Genomic DNA, 16738 nt, shown 5'->3' with positions numbered 1-16738 from the left:
AGAACAGTTTTGCAGTTTTTTCGACATTTTTGTGTAATTTTTGGGAACCTATGTGTGTATAAACTTGACGATGCGTCTAAGTTTTGGGATGTAATTTCTCAATTTTCATAAAACATTAGCAAGAACCAATACTAGTATCTATAGGCATGTTGCTTTAAAGCTGGCCATGTCCTAGTCTATGTTAAAAAGATCCTGTTTAACATGAGATGATGGCTCAAAGTTTGACCTTAAAGGAAATTAAAACTGTGTAGTAGTGAGATAACACAATTGTTCAGTATTTTCAAGTAGCATGCTTTTAAAGTTTAAAATGATTTTCACATTGTTAAGTCTAAACGGACTTTCAACAGGCTATAGTTTAATCAAGATAGCATCATTTTTGAGTTTAATGTTTTCTATATAAGACACCAAATTAAATACATCCGTCTGTTTAAACAGATATAATATTTTCAATTGTAAATCGGTAAGTAATTTTGTAAATTTTGACATGTTATCTATATTCGAATCAAGTGGAATTTGCAAGGCCAGGTGCGCACGTGCCACACACTTAACGGCATGCTTTAAATAAAGCAGTTTAAATATAAAACAATCACTCTAACTTTCGCCCGAAGTGAATATACAAATAACAAAGAAGGTAACTATATTTTTTATCATTACTAATACTATCATTATTGTCATTTATGCCATTAAGATATTTCTTTGTTAGCACATGATTAAATATATCATATATATTATAACATTTTTCCATATTTGTTCTGTAAAACTTCTGTAAAATAGTATTCAATAATATAACTTTTAATTTTCCGACATTTTTCCAAATTGCTTACAATGTTTGCAACTGGTTTAAAAATACAAGCAAGTCGTATAATGTTAGCATATTATTAAATAATTTAATTTTTAAATTACTAAAGAAATATATTATTTACAGTTTCAGTATCGAAAAAAAACCACAATGACAAAAAAAAAACGAAAAAAAAAAAAACAAAAACAAAAAAACAAACAACAAAAAAAAAAAATACACAAAAAAATAAAAAAAAACCCAACAAAACAGCAACTTTGGTACTTAATAACAAATAGCTTTAAAATACTCAGAATTAAATTATACGCATACACATTTGTGCGACCAATTTGAGTTAAAAGCTTTAAAGACGCTTTTCTTTTGTTGTTGTTGAATTTTACGTCAATCAACACAGTATAGGTAAAAATGATAGCAACATTTCAGCTTCAGGTGCCCCTCCGTATTTTAGGCACGACCATAAGTAAGTCGGGGTGGGAGTTTGGGGACTTTTTGCACGATAAGAAAACATTATTCTTGAAAAACGAATTGAACGAATGAACTGAAATTTAATAAGCGCCAATATGTACATCAAATTGGTATAATAGCATTGTTGAAAATATTGCATACATTGATTGTAAGAAATTATCTTATGTTTGGAATAAATTCGCTGAATTGTTCGAAAGTGAAAGCTCACAAGGTTGACTGAGTTACATTCTCCTTCCGTTGAAATACAAACTTTTTATTTCCATATTTTCCTCTCTTTTACATTTTTATTGTTTTTAGATGTTATGTGAGATTAAACTTGGCAACACAGCAAAACAGCAAATTTTGCGGTCCAGTGTCCACACACTTAAATAGTTATTATAATATGTTGACATTCATGTCATGTCGATGTTTACGTTACAGGAGATGCTTGTCGTAATTAGGAAAATGTTTCCAACAATTATTCTACTGGTATTGACAGTGTCACCCGCATTGGTTCGAGCCAGATTGGTGAACAATGAACTATCAACAGGTACGTTTACAATACAAAGTCGTTTTTTTTAAATAACAATGTGTTTTTCATAGCTGACTACCCCACACAGTAATACTCAAACTGACAAAACTTCCCGGCAGAACAGTGTGGACAAAATGTGGTATTTGTTGCTTTCATTCTGGATGAAGTTTGTATTTCCACCTAGAATCCTGCATGTTGTTTTATAAAACAGTACTTGAATAGTGTGAATTGTATGATTCACAGTGTAATATCAAACAGTACATGTACGTTATCTTAGGCCACAAATCTGTTCATATAGACTTAATTAAACGAGTCCAGGAAAGCATTACACATAGCGAATGTTATATGATGTCGTTTAAAGCAGCACGCCTCAAGATTCATGTTAATTTTCAAGAAAATTTTGGAATTTTATTTAAAAGTAAAATATAGTGAGGTGAACAAAAAAGCAATTCACATATTGCAATCGGCACTTACAATCCAAGAAAATTACCAAAAAAGTGGTCGACTTAATGCAAAAACGGTCCTTACTGCGTTAGTAACGCAGTAGAAATATGGGGATAAAATACTCTAAAATCAGTGTTAAACAGAACATAACATGTCAAATATAACTTGGATATTGAATGATTTTACCTTTCTTAAATTTTTAGTACATTTTTCTCATTATTGATTTTCTTGAACTATTTTGGCTCACCTGGAGGCGTGCAGCTTTAATGTAAGATCCACCTTTCTCGGAAGCAATGACAAAAGTGTACATGGTAATTTCTCATTCATATCCCGCACTTGAGAACCTTATAGAACTTATGAACATTATTGTTAAAGTTAAAATCTATGTTACAAGTAAAACATTATATACTACAAGACACAATTGTAACACTAACTTTTTAATTTCAGAGGATTCTCTTGATATAGATGCTAGTTCACTTGATACTCTAGATAGTAATAATTACATCAGCAAAGACAGTGAAATGTCTCGAGAAGAACTTCTTGACACCGTGACTAGTTTAAAAGCTAGTCTTAATAAGCTTGAAGCCAAGGTCGAGGCTATTGAGGTATTACAGACATCCAATACTTTGAACCGTAAGTATAACAATTTATGGCTCATTTGCATTTACCTTACTATATTTTGAGAAGAGATTCGCCCCTCTTCATTTTTTGAAAGCATAAATTAGATTGCAAAACGTTGATTATCTGGATGATGCAAGCTTACGTGAACATGGGCAGTTGATAATATGTGTAAGCTCCTTATGAATTAGATTTATAATGTAAAATCACGTTAATTGATCCCATCTACTTTGGTTATGTATGACGGATGATTTACGCCATGCCGTGATTTCGTTTTCTTGCATTCTCGAGACAAAATAATCAAAAAGTGTTTACAAAATTAGTAAAAAAAATCAATATTTGCTGTATTTTTTGCATTTTCGAATATTTACCTTCTCGCAATTTTTGCTTTTTTGCATTGCTACATTTCTTATTGCCGTAGTAATTTTCGCGCATTTGCAATTTGCTTTTTTCGCGTCTTCACCTTAAGGTTCCGAACGATCATGATATGCCTAAGAATATAGAATCCGCAGCATATGTAATATTGAGGTCAACTTTAACCCGTTAGTTGATTATCAAATTAAATCACAATAGTTTAATTAGTAAAGTCATTTTATATAATATTTTCTTATTACATTTTATAAACTCTCCATTTCTATTGCGAATGTGCTTTTATAACTGGAATGCAAAATACGATAATGTTTTAAAGCGAAAATGTAAAATGCAAAAAATGCGAAAATACACCAATGAACAAAAATAGAGAAAACATCAATGCAGAAATTTAAACGAAAACACGGCAAATCTGATTGTGTCGAATCTTTATGTTGCTGCAATGTTGCAATTCAGTTGCGAAAACGCAAAGATAATACAGATGTCATACAAACACACAATGTATTTTATGTAGCCTATTTTTGCCTGATTTTATAATCCTTTCGCTTTTGTGAAATTGAGAAAACGCAAAGATACTACAAATTTTTATTTTGCCGAATCATCGTTTTTGAATTTTCGTGGCGAAAAATATTACCGCTAACATTCCTTCTATTTTAGATTCAGTCTCGCGTGGGAGAAGTGTTGCTTTTCATGCCGCGAACATCCATGGAATTGCGCAACTTGGAGTCAATCAAAAGATAATATTTGAAACTGTCTTACTCAACTTAGGTAACGGGTACAACAACCACCACGGCATTTTCACAGCACCGTCCGCTGGCTTGTACATGTTTTCATCCTCGATGTTAAGCGCTAATGGTGCCAGTAATGCTTTGTTTGCAGCAGATATAATTGTTAACGGTCAACTATATGCCCGGTTGTATGGAAAGGGTCTCCATGGATATCATGCCCAAGGTTCGAATACGATAATTGCCAATCTTAGAAGCGGCGATACGGTGGCTGTGAGACTGGCATGTTGCGCTGGTTCGGGTATGTACGGCGGGTATTATACAACCTTCAGTGGGGTGTTGCTGAACTCATGTGTATCACCACATTAAATTGTCAGACAAAGACGAGACAAATTCTACAACGATGTCACGAATACAATGTACTAGTATTCGATTGCCTTACTATTATATCCGATATCAACAAACTGTATATACCGACATGCATATATTTACGTTTTAAAACAAATGGGAATAACACAACAACGACGACGACAACAACAACAACAACAACAACAACAACAACAACAGCACCAACACCACCACCACCACCACCAACAACAACAACAAAAACAACAACAACAACATCATCATCAAAAACAACAACAGCAGCAGCAGCATCAACAATAACAACAACAGCAGCAGCAGCATCAACAATAACAACAGCAGCAACAGCAGCAGCATCAACAATAACAACAACAGCAGCAGCAGCAGCATCAACAATAACAACAACAGCAGCAGCATCAACAATAACAACAACAGCAGCAGCAGCAACAACAACAACAACAAACAATTATTTGCAACGTGGCATGAAATACACTCCTTATCATTCTATACACTTTTGTTAATTGTTGATATTATTTTATGTTCTTTTTGTTTTGAACCTGTCCATTTATTTATCATAGTAAATAATGATATCTTGCAGCTTGTTGATTCGGCCATATAAAAGGGTCTTACTTTGAGCATTTGTCCTTAATTGATGTTCAATCTGTTAGCTCGGACATATACAACAATACATGTATACAACCACAGAATTAATTGTACATGTACCCCTGATTACCGACGAAGGTTTGTCCGGCTATGTAAAATTTTATTGTAATGCAAATGAATTTCTCGAATTCTGATTAGCTTAAACATTTTTGTACTATGCCGTATGTACCATGAAGAACCGAAGCACGCACACGTACGTATGTACATCAAATTGGTATAATAGCATTGTTGAAAATATTGCATACATTGATTGTAAGAAATTATCTTATGTTTGGAATAAATTCGCTGAATTGTTCGGAAGTGAAGGCTCACAAGGTTGACTGAGTTACATTCGTTCCGTTGAAATACAAACTTTTTATTTCCGTATTTTCCTCTCTTTTACATTTTTATTGTTTTTAGATGTTCTGTGAGAGTAAACTTGGCAACACAGCAAAACAGCAAATTTTGCGGTCCAGTCTCCACACACAAGAATCGTTCACAATTAACCTTTGCGTTGTTTGAGCGGTTGCGGACTGAGAATATGGTAACGGTCTGGTCCCCTTATATCTGTTACACGTTTTTTAATTTAATTTGCTTTGTTTGTATGCCAAGGACTCTTAAATAGATATAACATGTTGACATTCATGTCATGTCGATTTTTACGTTACAGGAGATGCTTGTCGTAATTAGGAAAATGTTTCCAACAATTATTCTACTGGTATTGACAGTGTCACCCGCATTGGTTCGAGCCAGATTGGTGAACAATGAACTATCAACAGGTACGTTTACAATACAAAGTCGTTTTTTTTTAAAATAACATGAGCCGTGTCACGACAAAACCAACAAAGTGGTTTTGCGACCAGCATGGATCCAGACCAGCCTGCGCATCTGCGCAGTCTGATCAGGATCCATGCTGTTCGCTATCAGTTTCTCTACTTGTAATAGAGTTGGTAAGCGAACAGCATGGATCCTGATCAGACTGGGCGGATGCGCAGGCTGGTCTGGATCCATGCTGGTCGCAAACCCATTATGTTGGTTTTGTCGTGACGCGGTATTATTTCTGTGTTTTTCATAGCTGACTACCGCACACAGTAATACTCAAACTGACAAAACTTCCCGGCAGAACAAAGTGTGGACAAAGTGTGGTATTTGTTGCTTTCATTCTTGATGAAGTTTGTATTTCCACCTAGAATTTTTATAAAACAGTACTTGAATAGTGTGAATTGTATGATTCACAGTGTAATATCAAACAGTACATGTACGTTATCTTAGGCCACAAATCTTTTCATTTAGACTTAATTAAACGAGTCTAGGAAAGCATTACATATAGCGAGTCTTAATTATATATGATGTCGATTAAAGCAGCACGCCTCAAGATTCATGTTAATTTTCATGAAAATTTTGGAATTTTATTTAAAAGTAAAATATAGTGAGGTGAACAAAAAAGCAATTCACATATTGCAATCGGCACTTACAATCCAAGAAAATTACCAAAAAAAGTGGTCGACTTAATGCAAAAACGGTCCTTACTGCGTTAGTAACGCAGTAGAAATATGGGGATAAAATACTCCAAAATCAGTGTTTAACAGAACAAATGTAACATGTCAAATATAACTTGGATATTGAATGATTTTACCTTTCTTAAATTTTTAGTACATTTTTCCCATTATTGATTTTCTTGAACTATTTTGGCTCACCTGGAGGCGTGCAGCTTTAATGTAAAATCCACCTTTCTCGGAAGCAATGACAAAAGTGTACATGGTAATTTCTCATTCATATCCCGCACTTGAGAACCTTATAGAACTTATGATCATTATTGTTAAAATTAAAATCAATGTTACAAGTAAAACATTATATACTACTAGACACAATTGTAACACTAACTTTTTAATTTCAGAGGATTCTCTTGATATAGATGCTAGTTCACTTGATACTCTTGATAGTAATAATGACATCAGCAAAGACAGTGAAATGTCTCGAGAAGAAGAACTTCTTGACACCGTGACTAGTTTAAAAGCTAGTCTTAATAAGCTTGAAGCCAAGGTCGAGGCTATTGAGGTATTACAGACATCCAATACTTTGAACCGTAAGTATAACAATCATGGCTCATTTGCATTTACCTTACTATATTTTGAGAAGAGATTCGCCCCTCTTCATTTTTTGAAAGCATAGATTAGATTGCAAAACGTTGATTATCTGGATGATGCAAGCTTACGTGAACATGGGCAGTTGATTATATGTGTAAGCTCCTTATGAATAAGATTTATAATGTAAAATCACGTTAATTGATCTCATCTACTTTGGTTATGTATGACGGATGATTTACGCCATGCCGTGATTTCGTTTTCTTGCATTCTCGAGACAAAATAATCAAAAAGTTTACAAAATTAGTAAAAAATCAATATTTGCTGTATTTTTTGCATTTTCGAATATTTACCTTCTCGCATTTTATATAATATTTTCTTACTACATTTTATAAACTCTCCATTTCTATTACGAATGTGCTTTAATAACTGGAATGCAAAATACGACAATGTTTTAAAGCGAAAATGTAAAATGCAAAAATGCAAAAATACACCAATGAACAAAAATAGAGAAAACATCAATGCAGAAATTTAAACAAAAACACGGCAAATCTGATTGTGTCGAATCTTTATGTTGCTGCAATGTTGCAATTCAGTAGCGATAACGCAAAGATATAACAGACGTCATACAAACACACAATGTATTTTATGTAGCCTATTTTTGCATGATTTTGTTATCCTTTCGCTTTTGTGAAAATGAGAAAACGCAAAGATACTACAAATTTTTATTTTGCCGAATCTTCGTTTTTGTATTTTCATGGCGAAAAATATTACCGCTAACATTCCTTCTATTTTAGATTCAGTCTCGCATGGGAGAAGTGTTGCTTTTCATGCCGCGAACATCCATGGAATTGCGCAACTTGGAGTCAATCAAAAGATAATATTTGAAACTGTCCTACTCAACCTAGGTAACGGGTACAACAACCACCATGGCATTTTCACAGCACCGTCCGCTGGCTTGTACATGTTCTCATCCTCGATGTTAAGCGCTAATGGTGCCAGTAATGCTTTGTTTGCAGCAGATATAATTGTTAACGGTCAACTATATGCCCGGTTGTACGGAAAGGGTCTCCATGGATATCATGCCCAAGGTTCGAATACGATAATTGCCAATCTTAGAAGCGGCGATACGGTGGCTGTGAGACTGGCATGTTGCGCTGGTTCGGGTATGTACGGCGGGTATTATACAACCTTCAGTGGGGTGTTGCTGAACTCATGTGTATCACCATATTAAATTGTCAGGCAAAGACGAGATAAATTCTACAACGATGTCACGAATACAATGTACTAGTATTCGATCGCATTACTATTATATCCAATATCAACAAATTGTATATATAAACATGCATATATTTACGTTTTAAAACAAATGGGAATAACACCACAACGACGACAACAACAACAACAACAACAACAACAACAACAACAACAACAACAACAACATCATCATCAAAAACAACAACAGCAGCAGCATCAACAATAACAAAAACAGCAGCAGCAGCAGCAGCAGCAGCAGCAACAACAACAACAACAACAACAACAACAAACAATTATTTGCAACGTGGCATGAAATACACTCCTTATCATTCTATACACTTTTGTTAATTGTTGATATTATTTTATGTTCTTTTTGTTTTGAACCTGTCCATTTATTTATCATAGTAAATAATGATATCTTGCAGCTTGTTGATTCGGCCATATAAAAGGGTCTAACTTTGAGCATTTGTTCTTAATTGATGTTCAATCTGTTAGCTCGGACATATACAACAATACATGTATACAACCACAGAATTAATTGTACATGTACCCCTGATTACCGACGAAGGTTTGTCCGGCTATGTAAAATTGTATTGTAATGCAAATGAATTTCTCGAATTCTGATTAGCTTAAACATTTTTGTACTATGCCGTATGTACCATGAAGAACCGAAGCACGCACACGTACGTATGTGCATAATCTCGATTCAAATGTCATTACTTTAAAAAGTTACACCAAAATGATGGCCCCTATACTTGAACTCCTTTTTTTATCAATAGCGTAAGCGAAGCCATTGATAACGTACGTCTTTTTTCTGCACTTCTTTGAAAACACTCTTAATTAAGTTGGTGGGTTTTCTTATGCGTAAGTATAAATTCGTTATACAAGCACTGTAGGGATATACGGGAGGATGTAGCCTTCTTGAATCGGCTAGCACATCAGTTTACATGTATCTCATTCCGTAAACACGGGGAGGAACTGTTACACGAAGGATGGAGTTCTTATGATAACTTGTTTGCAGTTCTTATGGCAACTGTCACGGAGTTCCTGGAAAACGTTACGGATTTCTGTGGAAATCTTTTCTATATACTTGGAGAACTCGCTTGAAAAATGATAATTTTTACCTTTAAATGGGGAGTTTGAGGTGCTAAATTAAACTTTGATTATTAAGCTTGTCCTACTTATTGTATTATGTTTCAGAAAAACGTTATAGTTAATTTTTCATCGCCTTTTAAAAAGAAAATCTGGTAGATTTGAGTAAAATTTCCATATTACTTACTCATTCGTGCATATTTACCTTTTCATTTAGTGATCTTCTTCGTTGCTATCCTTGATTACCTAATTATAATGAAGTGTTGCCAACATAAAGCCTAGGCGAATAAATTTATACCCGAATTTTCAAATGTCACGAAGTTCGAGCCAGTGCGCTCGACTATTCTTAGTGCTTGATAGCGAAACTCATGAGTAAATTCAGTCAGTTCATCTAGACATTAGTCAAATTAATTGGATGGATATTTCCAGAAACAAAATTAGTGTTGATTTTAGCATTGGAAAAACTAACAGTTGTTCGGTAGAAAATGCTAAAATTCTATCTTTTTTGTGTATCGTCTGACATTCTATAAACATGACATTTATACCGTCCTCTCCCCACACCCGCAAAAAAATCAACAGCCATAAACAGCTGAGCATTGCGTAAAACAAGGCATGTGAAGAAGGAAACTCACAAAATTTAGGGCCCAAAATGTTGTCCATATAACATTGACGCAAAATATGTCCAGAGACGGTTTCAATGTTGAATGACATAATTGATTTTATTTAAATTTTAATATGACCCTTTGTTGAAGGCAGCCATTTTAACATTGTTTATAATGAATGAAAGTAAATTTTGTCCGATTGAAATAAGTGCACGAAAATTCCGTTCGAATACAATTTACCTACACCTTACACTGCCCAAAGGCCAAGCAAATATTTTCAATAGTTTTATATTTTCAACGTGAAAATGCATTTAATTTCAATTAGATCTATTTATGATTAAACTTGTTAATTAATTTATCTGTTCTTTACACTTAAACGTCGTATAAGTCAGATACACTTACTCGTTTTATCTTCAAAAGTGTCTTCTTACTGACGTGAAGAAGACAGTTCCCTAGGACATACTACAATTTATCCTCGGCTACGCCTCGGAAAATTTGTTATTTCTCTTAGCGAACTGTCTTCTTACGTCTGTAAGAAGACACTTTTGAAGAAAAACTCGTACTGTATCAATTACTAAGAAAAATGTATGCGATTATTTTCCGAAATATGGAGATTTCTGCATGTCACGTGATGCTACAGAAAGGATCAAGGTCGATAAAAGGCATGAATCTTACGGGGACTCACATATATTGAACTGAAATACACTCTAAACCAACGTTATATAACCAAATCTTGTGCACATGATAAGCGTACTATGCTTCATTATGATGTACACACTTCTTGACTAATAGAATACGCTAAAACGTGCCGTAATTAAGCACAAGAAACACACTGGCAGTAACAAAAGTCATCAAAAGAACTCCAGAACATATTTTGAGTTATCACAAGAACTCCGTGACAATTGAACATTCATAACTGAAAATTATCATTTTTCACGCGAGTTCTCGATTTAAACATATTTTATTGCCAAAAATAAGATATATACATACATGTAAACAGCTACAACACAATGACATGACATATTTGGCAAAAGGGTTGACTCAACATTAGCAACGGGTCTTCCCTGATGCGATAAATTACAATAACATAATTATTTTACAAGAATGGCTATCAGTTATATAGAAGTAACAAAACTCACACATATAGTTCTTGGCTTTAAAAATGATTTTGGATAGAAAGAACAATAAAAATGATTGGATGTACATGTTCTCTAGCTTGAATAGTATTTAACGATGTAAACTGATTTTTATATAAATTACTTAGAAAACATGTACATTTGCCAAATATTACAGGAACATGAGTTCGTCTGTTTAAAGTTGCAAAATATTCTCAGTTTGTAAGATTGTATGATGTTGTATTATGAACGCTTTCTGGAAAAATATTACTTAAATAATCAGGAACGTCTCCATTATGAATTATATATGTTAAAATAAGTTTTTGGTACGTTCTTCTATCAGATAGTTAGAGCCAATTAATTTCTTTATATAAATTTTCGAGAGAAACTGAACGGGTTACACCACTTACGATTCTGGCTGCCTCATGCTGTATTTTATCTAACGTATCTTTTTCATCATTTGTACACCCGTCCCAGACTACAGAGGCATATTATAAAAGAGGTCTAAGAAATAAAATATAAATTTGGTTTAGGGTTTTCCTATTAAGAGAATAATTCAGTTTTCTCATTGAACTTAGTAATTTAGAAGCCGATAATGTTATAATTTTAATATGATCGTGCCATTTTCCGTTAGATCTGAAAGTTAAACTTAAACGTTTATGACTTTCAACAAATTTTACTGGTATGTCATCAAATTGTAATTTTGGTTTGTTAATGTTGGGTTGTAAAGTAAAAACAATCGCTTCTGTTTTGTTAGGATTAAAATCTACAAGCCATTTTTAGACCATAAGTTTATCAAAGCTTAATCATGATTACTAATTCCTTCTAGATCGGATATTGATGATGTTGTACAAGACAAAGAGGTGTCGCCTGCAAATAAATGAGTTATACATAACAAATTTTCTACAATATCATAAACGTAAACAAGGAAGAATAGTGTCCCAAGCACCGAGCCTTGGTAACAGTCAGTGAATGTGATAAAGCAGACCCAACAAAGACCTTTTGACTTCTATTAATTAGATACTTTCTATCCATTTCAACAAGTTGCCTTTGATACCATTTTTCTGAAGTTTCATAAGTAAACCCTTGTGCCGTACTCGGTCAAACGCTTTCGATATGTCAAAAAAGACTACACAAGGAAATATAATATAATCAAAAGATTTAACTATTTGGTGGTATATATCTAATACTAGTAATTGAAAAACCCGAGTTATCCAAGTATATAGAACAGTTTTCCACAGAAATTCGTAACGTTTTACAGAACCTCTGTGACAGTTATCATAAGAACTCCAAACAAATAATCATAAGAACTCCATCCCTCGTGTAACAGTTCCTCCCCGCGGTATATCCCGTCAGCAACTTGACAAATGATATATGGTCCAGCGTGCCGCCAGATTGTTGTTGTAGATTTATTATATATGAGCCGCGTCAAGACAAAACCAACATAGTGCGTTTCCGACAAGCACTGATCCAGACCAGCCTGCGCAGGCAGGCCTTCCGTGCATTATTTCAGGCACGAACGGGCACCTGAGTAGAATCACCGACGTTCCGTAAGCTAGTTGGATAGCTTCCTCACATGAAAGAATCCAAAGTCCCTGTCGGGATTCGAGCCCACAGCGATGAGGGGCAAGTGGTTTGAAGTCAACGACCTTAACCACTCGGCCACGGACGCCCCCAAGTTGTCTTAGACAACAAAATCTTAAATAAACGAGTCTAGGAAAGCATTACATATAGCAAGTCTTATATGATGTCGAATAAAGCAGCACGCCTCAAGATTCATGTTAATTTTCATGAAAATTTTGGCAATGTATTGAAAAGTAAAATATAGAGAGATGAACAAAAAAAAGCAATTTACATATTGCAATCGGCACTTACAATCCAAGAAAATTACCAAAAAGTGGTCAACATAATACAAAAACGGTCCTTACTGCGTTAGTAACGCAGTTTTGATTTTCTTGAACTATTTTGGCTCACCCGGAGGCGTGCCGCTTTAATGTAAGATCCACCTTTCTCGGAAGTAATGGCAGCAACAAAAGTGTAAACATGGTAATTTCTTATTCATATCCCGCACCCTATATTAAAAGCTTACAAGTATTTGACAGTACAACGGAAATAAAACTATTTTATATCACACAATGAGCTAGAAAAACAAACAACAGGTTAAATGACCGTAAATGAACAATGGTAAGATTGTATGAACAGTGGTAAGGTAATATGAACAGTGGTAAGAGTATATGAACAGTAGTAAGGTTATATGAACAGTGGTTAGATTATATGAAAAGTGGTAAGGTTATATCAACAGTGGTAAGGTTTTATGAACAGAGGAAAGGTTATATAAACTGATCCGTTAGACGAGGGTTATATAACAAACAATCGTTCATGCAAGGTCATAACGGCTCAGAAAAAAATCTTTATAACAGATATAAGACATGTCAAACTTCATAACAACAGCCGTATATATTGATTATATTTACGTCAAGAATATGTAATTAAAATCGAGGATACAAACGTGATAGAGATTTTGAACATTTTATAGATTTCATTTTATGACCAAACGTAAAAAGGTTGTAAAATTATAAAAGATACTCGGGTTATAAAGCTTCAAAAAGTATATACAGCCATAAAACATGTCAAAATTCTTTAGAACGAATCCAAAACACAACGCAACCGCTTCAAATGAAAAAAAAATCAAAGATTCCGTACAGCTTAAAGAACTTATGAACGTTATTATTGTTAAAATTAAAATCGATGTTAGAAGTAAAACATTACATACTACAAGACACAATTGTAACACTAACGTTTTAATTTCAGAGGATTCGCTTGATATAGATGCTAGTTCACTTGATACTCTTGATATTAGTAATGACATCAGCACTGACAGTGAAATGTCTCGAGAAGAACTTCTTGACACCGTGACTAGTTTAAAAGCTAGTCTTAATAAGCTTGAAGCCAAGGTCGGGGCCATTGAAGTATTACAGACATCCAATACTTTGAATCGTAAGTATAACAATTATGGCTCATTTATACAAAGTTTTTAGCATTTACCTTACTATATTTTGAGAAGAGATTTGCTCTTCTTCAATTTTTGAAAGCATAAATTAGATTGCAAAAAGTTGATTATCTGGATGATGCAAGCTTACGTGAACATGGGCAAGTGATTATATACATGTGTAAGCTCCATACGAATTAGATTAATAATGTAAAATTACATTAATTGATCTCATCTACTTTGGTTATGTATGACGGCTGTTTTAGCCATGCAGTGATTTCGTTTTCTTGCTTTTTCGAGACAAAATAATCAAAAAGTTTACAAAATTATTAAAAAATCAATATTTGCTGTATTTTTTGCATTTTCGAATATTTACCTTCTCGCATTTTATATAATATTTTCTTACTACATTTTATAAACTCTCCATTTCTATTACGAATGTGCTTTAATAACTGGAATGCAAAATACGACAATGTTTTAAAGCGAAAATGTAAAATGCAAAAATGCAAAAATACACCAATGAACAAAAATAGAGAAAACATCAATGCAGAAATTTAAACAAAAACACGGCAAATCTGATTGTGTCGAATCTTTATGTTGCTGCAATGTTGCAATTCAGTAGCGATAACGCAAAGATATAACAGACGTCATACAAACACACAATGTATTTTATGTAGCCTATTTTCGCCTGATTTTGTAATCCTTTCGCTTTTGTGAAAATGAGAAAACGCATAGATACTACAAATTTTTATTTTGCCGAATCATCGTTTTTGTATTTTCATGGCGAAAAATATTACCGCTAACATTCCTTCTATTTAAGATTCAGTCTCGCATGGGAGAAGTGTTGCTTTTCATGCCGCGAACATCCATGGAATTGCGCAACTTGGAGTCAATCAAAAGATAATATTTGAAACTGTCCTACTCAACCTAGGTAACGGATACAACAACCACCACGGCATTTTCACAGCACCGTCCGCAGGCTTGTACATGTTTTCATCCTCGATGTTAAGCGCTAATGGTGCCAGTAATGCTTTGTTTGCAGCAGATATAATTGTTAACGGTCAACTATATGCCCGGTTGTACGGAAAGGGTCTCCATGGATATCATGCTCAAGGTTCGAATACGATAATTGCCAATCTTAGAAGCGGCAATACGGTTGCTGTGAGACTGGCATGTTGCGCTGGTTCGGGTATGTACGGCGGGTATTATACAACCTTCAGTGGGGTGTTGCTGAACTCATGTGTATCACCATATTAAATTGTCAGGCAAAGACGAGATAAATTCTACAACGATGTCACGAATACAATGTACTAGTATTCGATCGCATTACTATTATATCCAATATCAACAAATTGTATATATAAACATGCATATATTTACGTTTTAAAACAAATGGGAATAACACCACAACGACGACAACAACAACAACAACAACAACAACAACAACAACAACAACAACAACAACATCATCATCAAAAACAACAACAGCAGCAGCATCAACAATAACAAAAACAGCAGCAGCAGCAGCAGCAGCAGCAGCAGCAGCAACAACAACAACAACAACAACAACAACAACAAACAATTATTTGCAACGTGGCATGAAATACACTCCTTATCATTCTATACACTTTTGTTAATTGTTGATATTATTTTATGTTCTTTTTGTTTTGAACCTGTCCATTTATTTATCATAGTAAATAATGATATCTTGCAGCTTGTTGATTCGGCCATATAAAAGGGTCTAACTTTGAGCATTTGTCCTTAATTGATGTTCAATCTGTTAGCTCGGACATATACAACAATACATGTATACAACCACAGAATTAATTGTACATGTACCCCTGATTACCGACGAAGGTTTGTCCGGCTATGTAAAATTTTATTGTAATGCAAATGAATTTCTCGAATTCTGATTAGCTTAAACATTTTTGTACTATGCCGTATGTACCATGAAGAACCGAAGCACGCACACGTACGTATGTGCATAATCTCGATTCAAATGTCATTACTTTAAAAAGTTACACCAAAATGATGGCCCCTATACTTGAACTCCTCTTTTATCAGTAGCGTAAGCGAAGACATTGATAACGTACGTCTTTTTTCTGCACTTCTTTGAAAACATTCTTAATTAAGTTGGTGGGTTTTCTTATGCGTAAGTATAAATTCGTTATACAAGCACTGAAGGGATATACGGGAGGATGTAGCCTTCTTGAATCGGCTAGCACCTCCGTTAACATGTATCTCATTCCGTAAACACGGGAGAGGAACTGTTACACGAAGGATGGAGTTCTTATGATAACTTGTTCGGAGTTCTTATGGTAACTGTCACGGAGTTCCTGGAAAACGTTACGGATTTCTGTGGAAATCTTTTCTATATACTTGGAGAACTCGCTTGAAAAATGATAATTTTTACCTTTAAATGGGGAGTTTGAGGTGTTAAATTAAACTTTGATAATTAAGCTTGCCATACATATTGTATTATGTTTCAGAAAAAAACTTATAGTTAATTTTTCATCTCCTTTTAAAAAGAAAATCTGGTAGATTTGAGTAAAATTTCCATATTACTTACTCATTCGTGCAAATATAACTTTTCATTTAGTGATCTTTTTCGTTGCTATCCTTGATTACCTAATTATAATGAAGAGTTGCCAACAAATAAATTTATA

The 16738-nt window shown here is 34.1% G+C and overlaps 2 protein-coding genes across 3 annotated transcripts; both read left to right on the top strand.

Annotated features, from left to right (window-relative positions):
* The first annotated feature begins 488 nt into the window (after window positions 1–488).
* Window positions 489–5085, top strand: LOC132744089 (uncharacterized). The gene is made up of 4 exons (XM_060732697.1): window positions 489–631; window positions 1682–1790; window positions 2664–2849; window positions 3861–5085. Exons 2-4 carry the CDS (start codon window positions 1685–1687, stop codon window positions 4295–4297), a joined length of 729 nt encoding a protein of 242 aa, XP_060588680.1. The 5' UTR covers window positions 489–631; window positions 1682–1684; the 3' UTR covers window positions 4298–5085.
* A 469-nt stretch (window positions 5086–5554) lies between these two features.
* Window positions 5555–15783, top strand: LOC132744087 (uncharacterized). 2 transcript variants are annotated; one of them, XM_060732695.1, is made up of 3 exons: window positions 5555–5712; window positions 6831–7019; window positions 7815–8696. In XM_060732695.1, the coding sequence occupies exons 1-3, from the start codon at window positions 5583–5585 to the stop codon at window positions 8249–8251; spliced, it is 756 nt and encodes a 251-aa protein (XP_060588678.1). In that variant the 5' UTR covers window positions 5555–5582; the 3' UTR covers window positions 8252–8696. The 2 variants fall into 2 exon arrangements, with proteins under 2 accessions (XP_060588678.1, XP_060588679.1); XM_060732696.1 differs by lacking the exons at window positions 6831–7019; window positions 7815–8696 and adding exons at window positions 13895–14080; window positions 14893–15783 and having other exon boundaries at window positions 5563–5712.
* The last annotated feature ends 955 nt before the right edge of the window (window positions 15784–16738 follow it).

The sequence above is a fragment of the Ruditapes philippinarum genome, unplaced genomic scaffold (genome assembly GCF_026571515.1).
Source record: "Ruditapes philippinarum isolate M1 unplaced genomic scaffold, ASM2657151v2 ctg1704_1_1_1_1, whole genome shotgun sequence".
Taxonomy (NCBI): Eukaryota; Metazoa; Mollusca; class Bivalvia; order Venerida; family Veneridae; genus Ruditapes; species Ruditapes philippinarum.
This window is presented reverse-complemented; position numbering and strand designations above follow the sequence as displayed.

Coding starts and splice junctions, on each gene's coding strand:
- LOC132744089 (XM_060732697.1), top strand. CDS start 1,685: ATGCTTGTCGTAATTAGGAAAATGTTTCCAACAATTATTCTACTGGTA. Junction 1,791..2,663: donor GAACAATGAACTATCAACAG/GTACGTTTACAA, acceptor TTTTAATTTCAG/AGGATTCTCTTGATATAGAT. Junction 2,850..3,860: donor GACATCCAATACTTTGAACC/GTAAGTATAACA, acceptor CTTCTATTTTAG/ATTCAGTCTCGCGTGGGAGA.
- LOC132744087 (XM_060732695.1), top strand. CDS start 5,583: ATGTCGATTTTTACGTTACAGGAGATGCTTGTCGTAATTAGGAAAATG. Junction 5,713..6,830: donor GAACAATGAACTATCAACAG/GTACGTTTACAA, acceptor TTTTAATTTCAG/AGGATTCTCTTGATATAGAT. Junction 7,020..7,814: donor GACATCCAATACTTTGAACC/GTAAGTATAACA, acceptor CTTCTATTTTAG/ATTCAGTCTCGCATGGGAGA.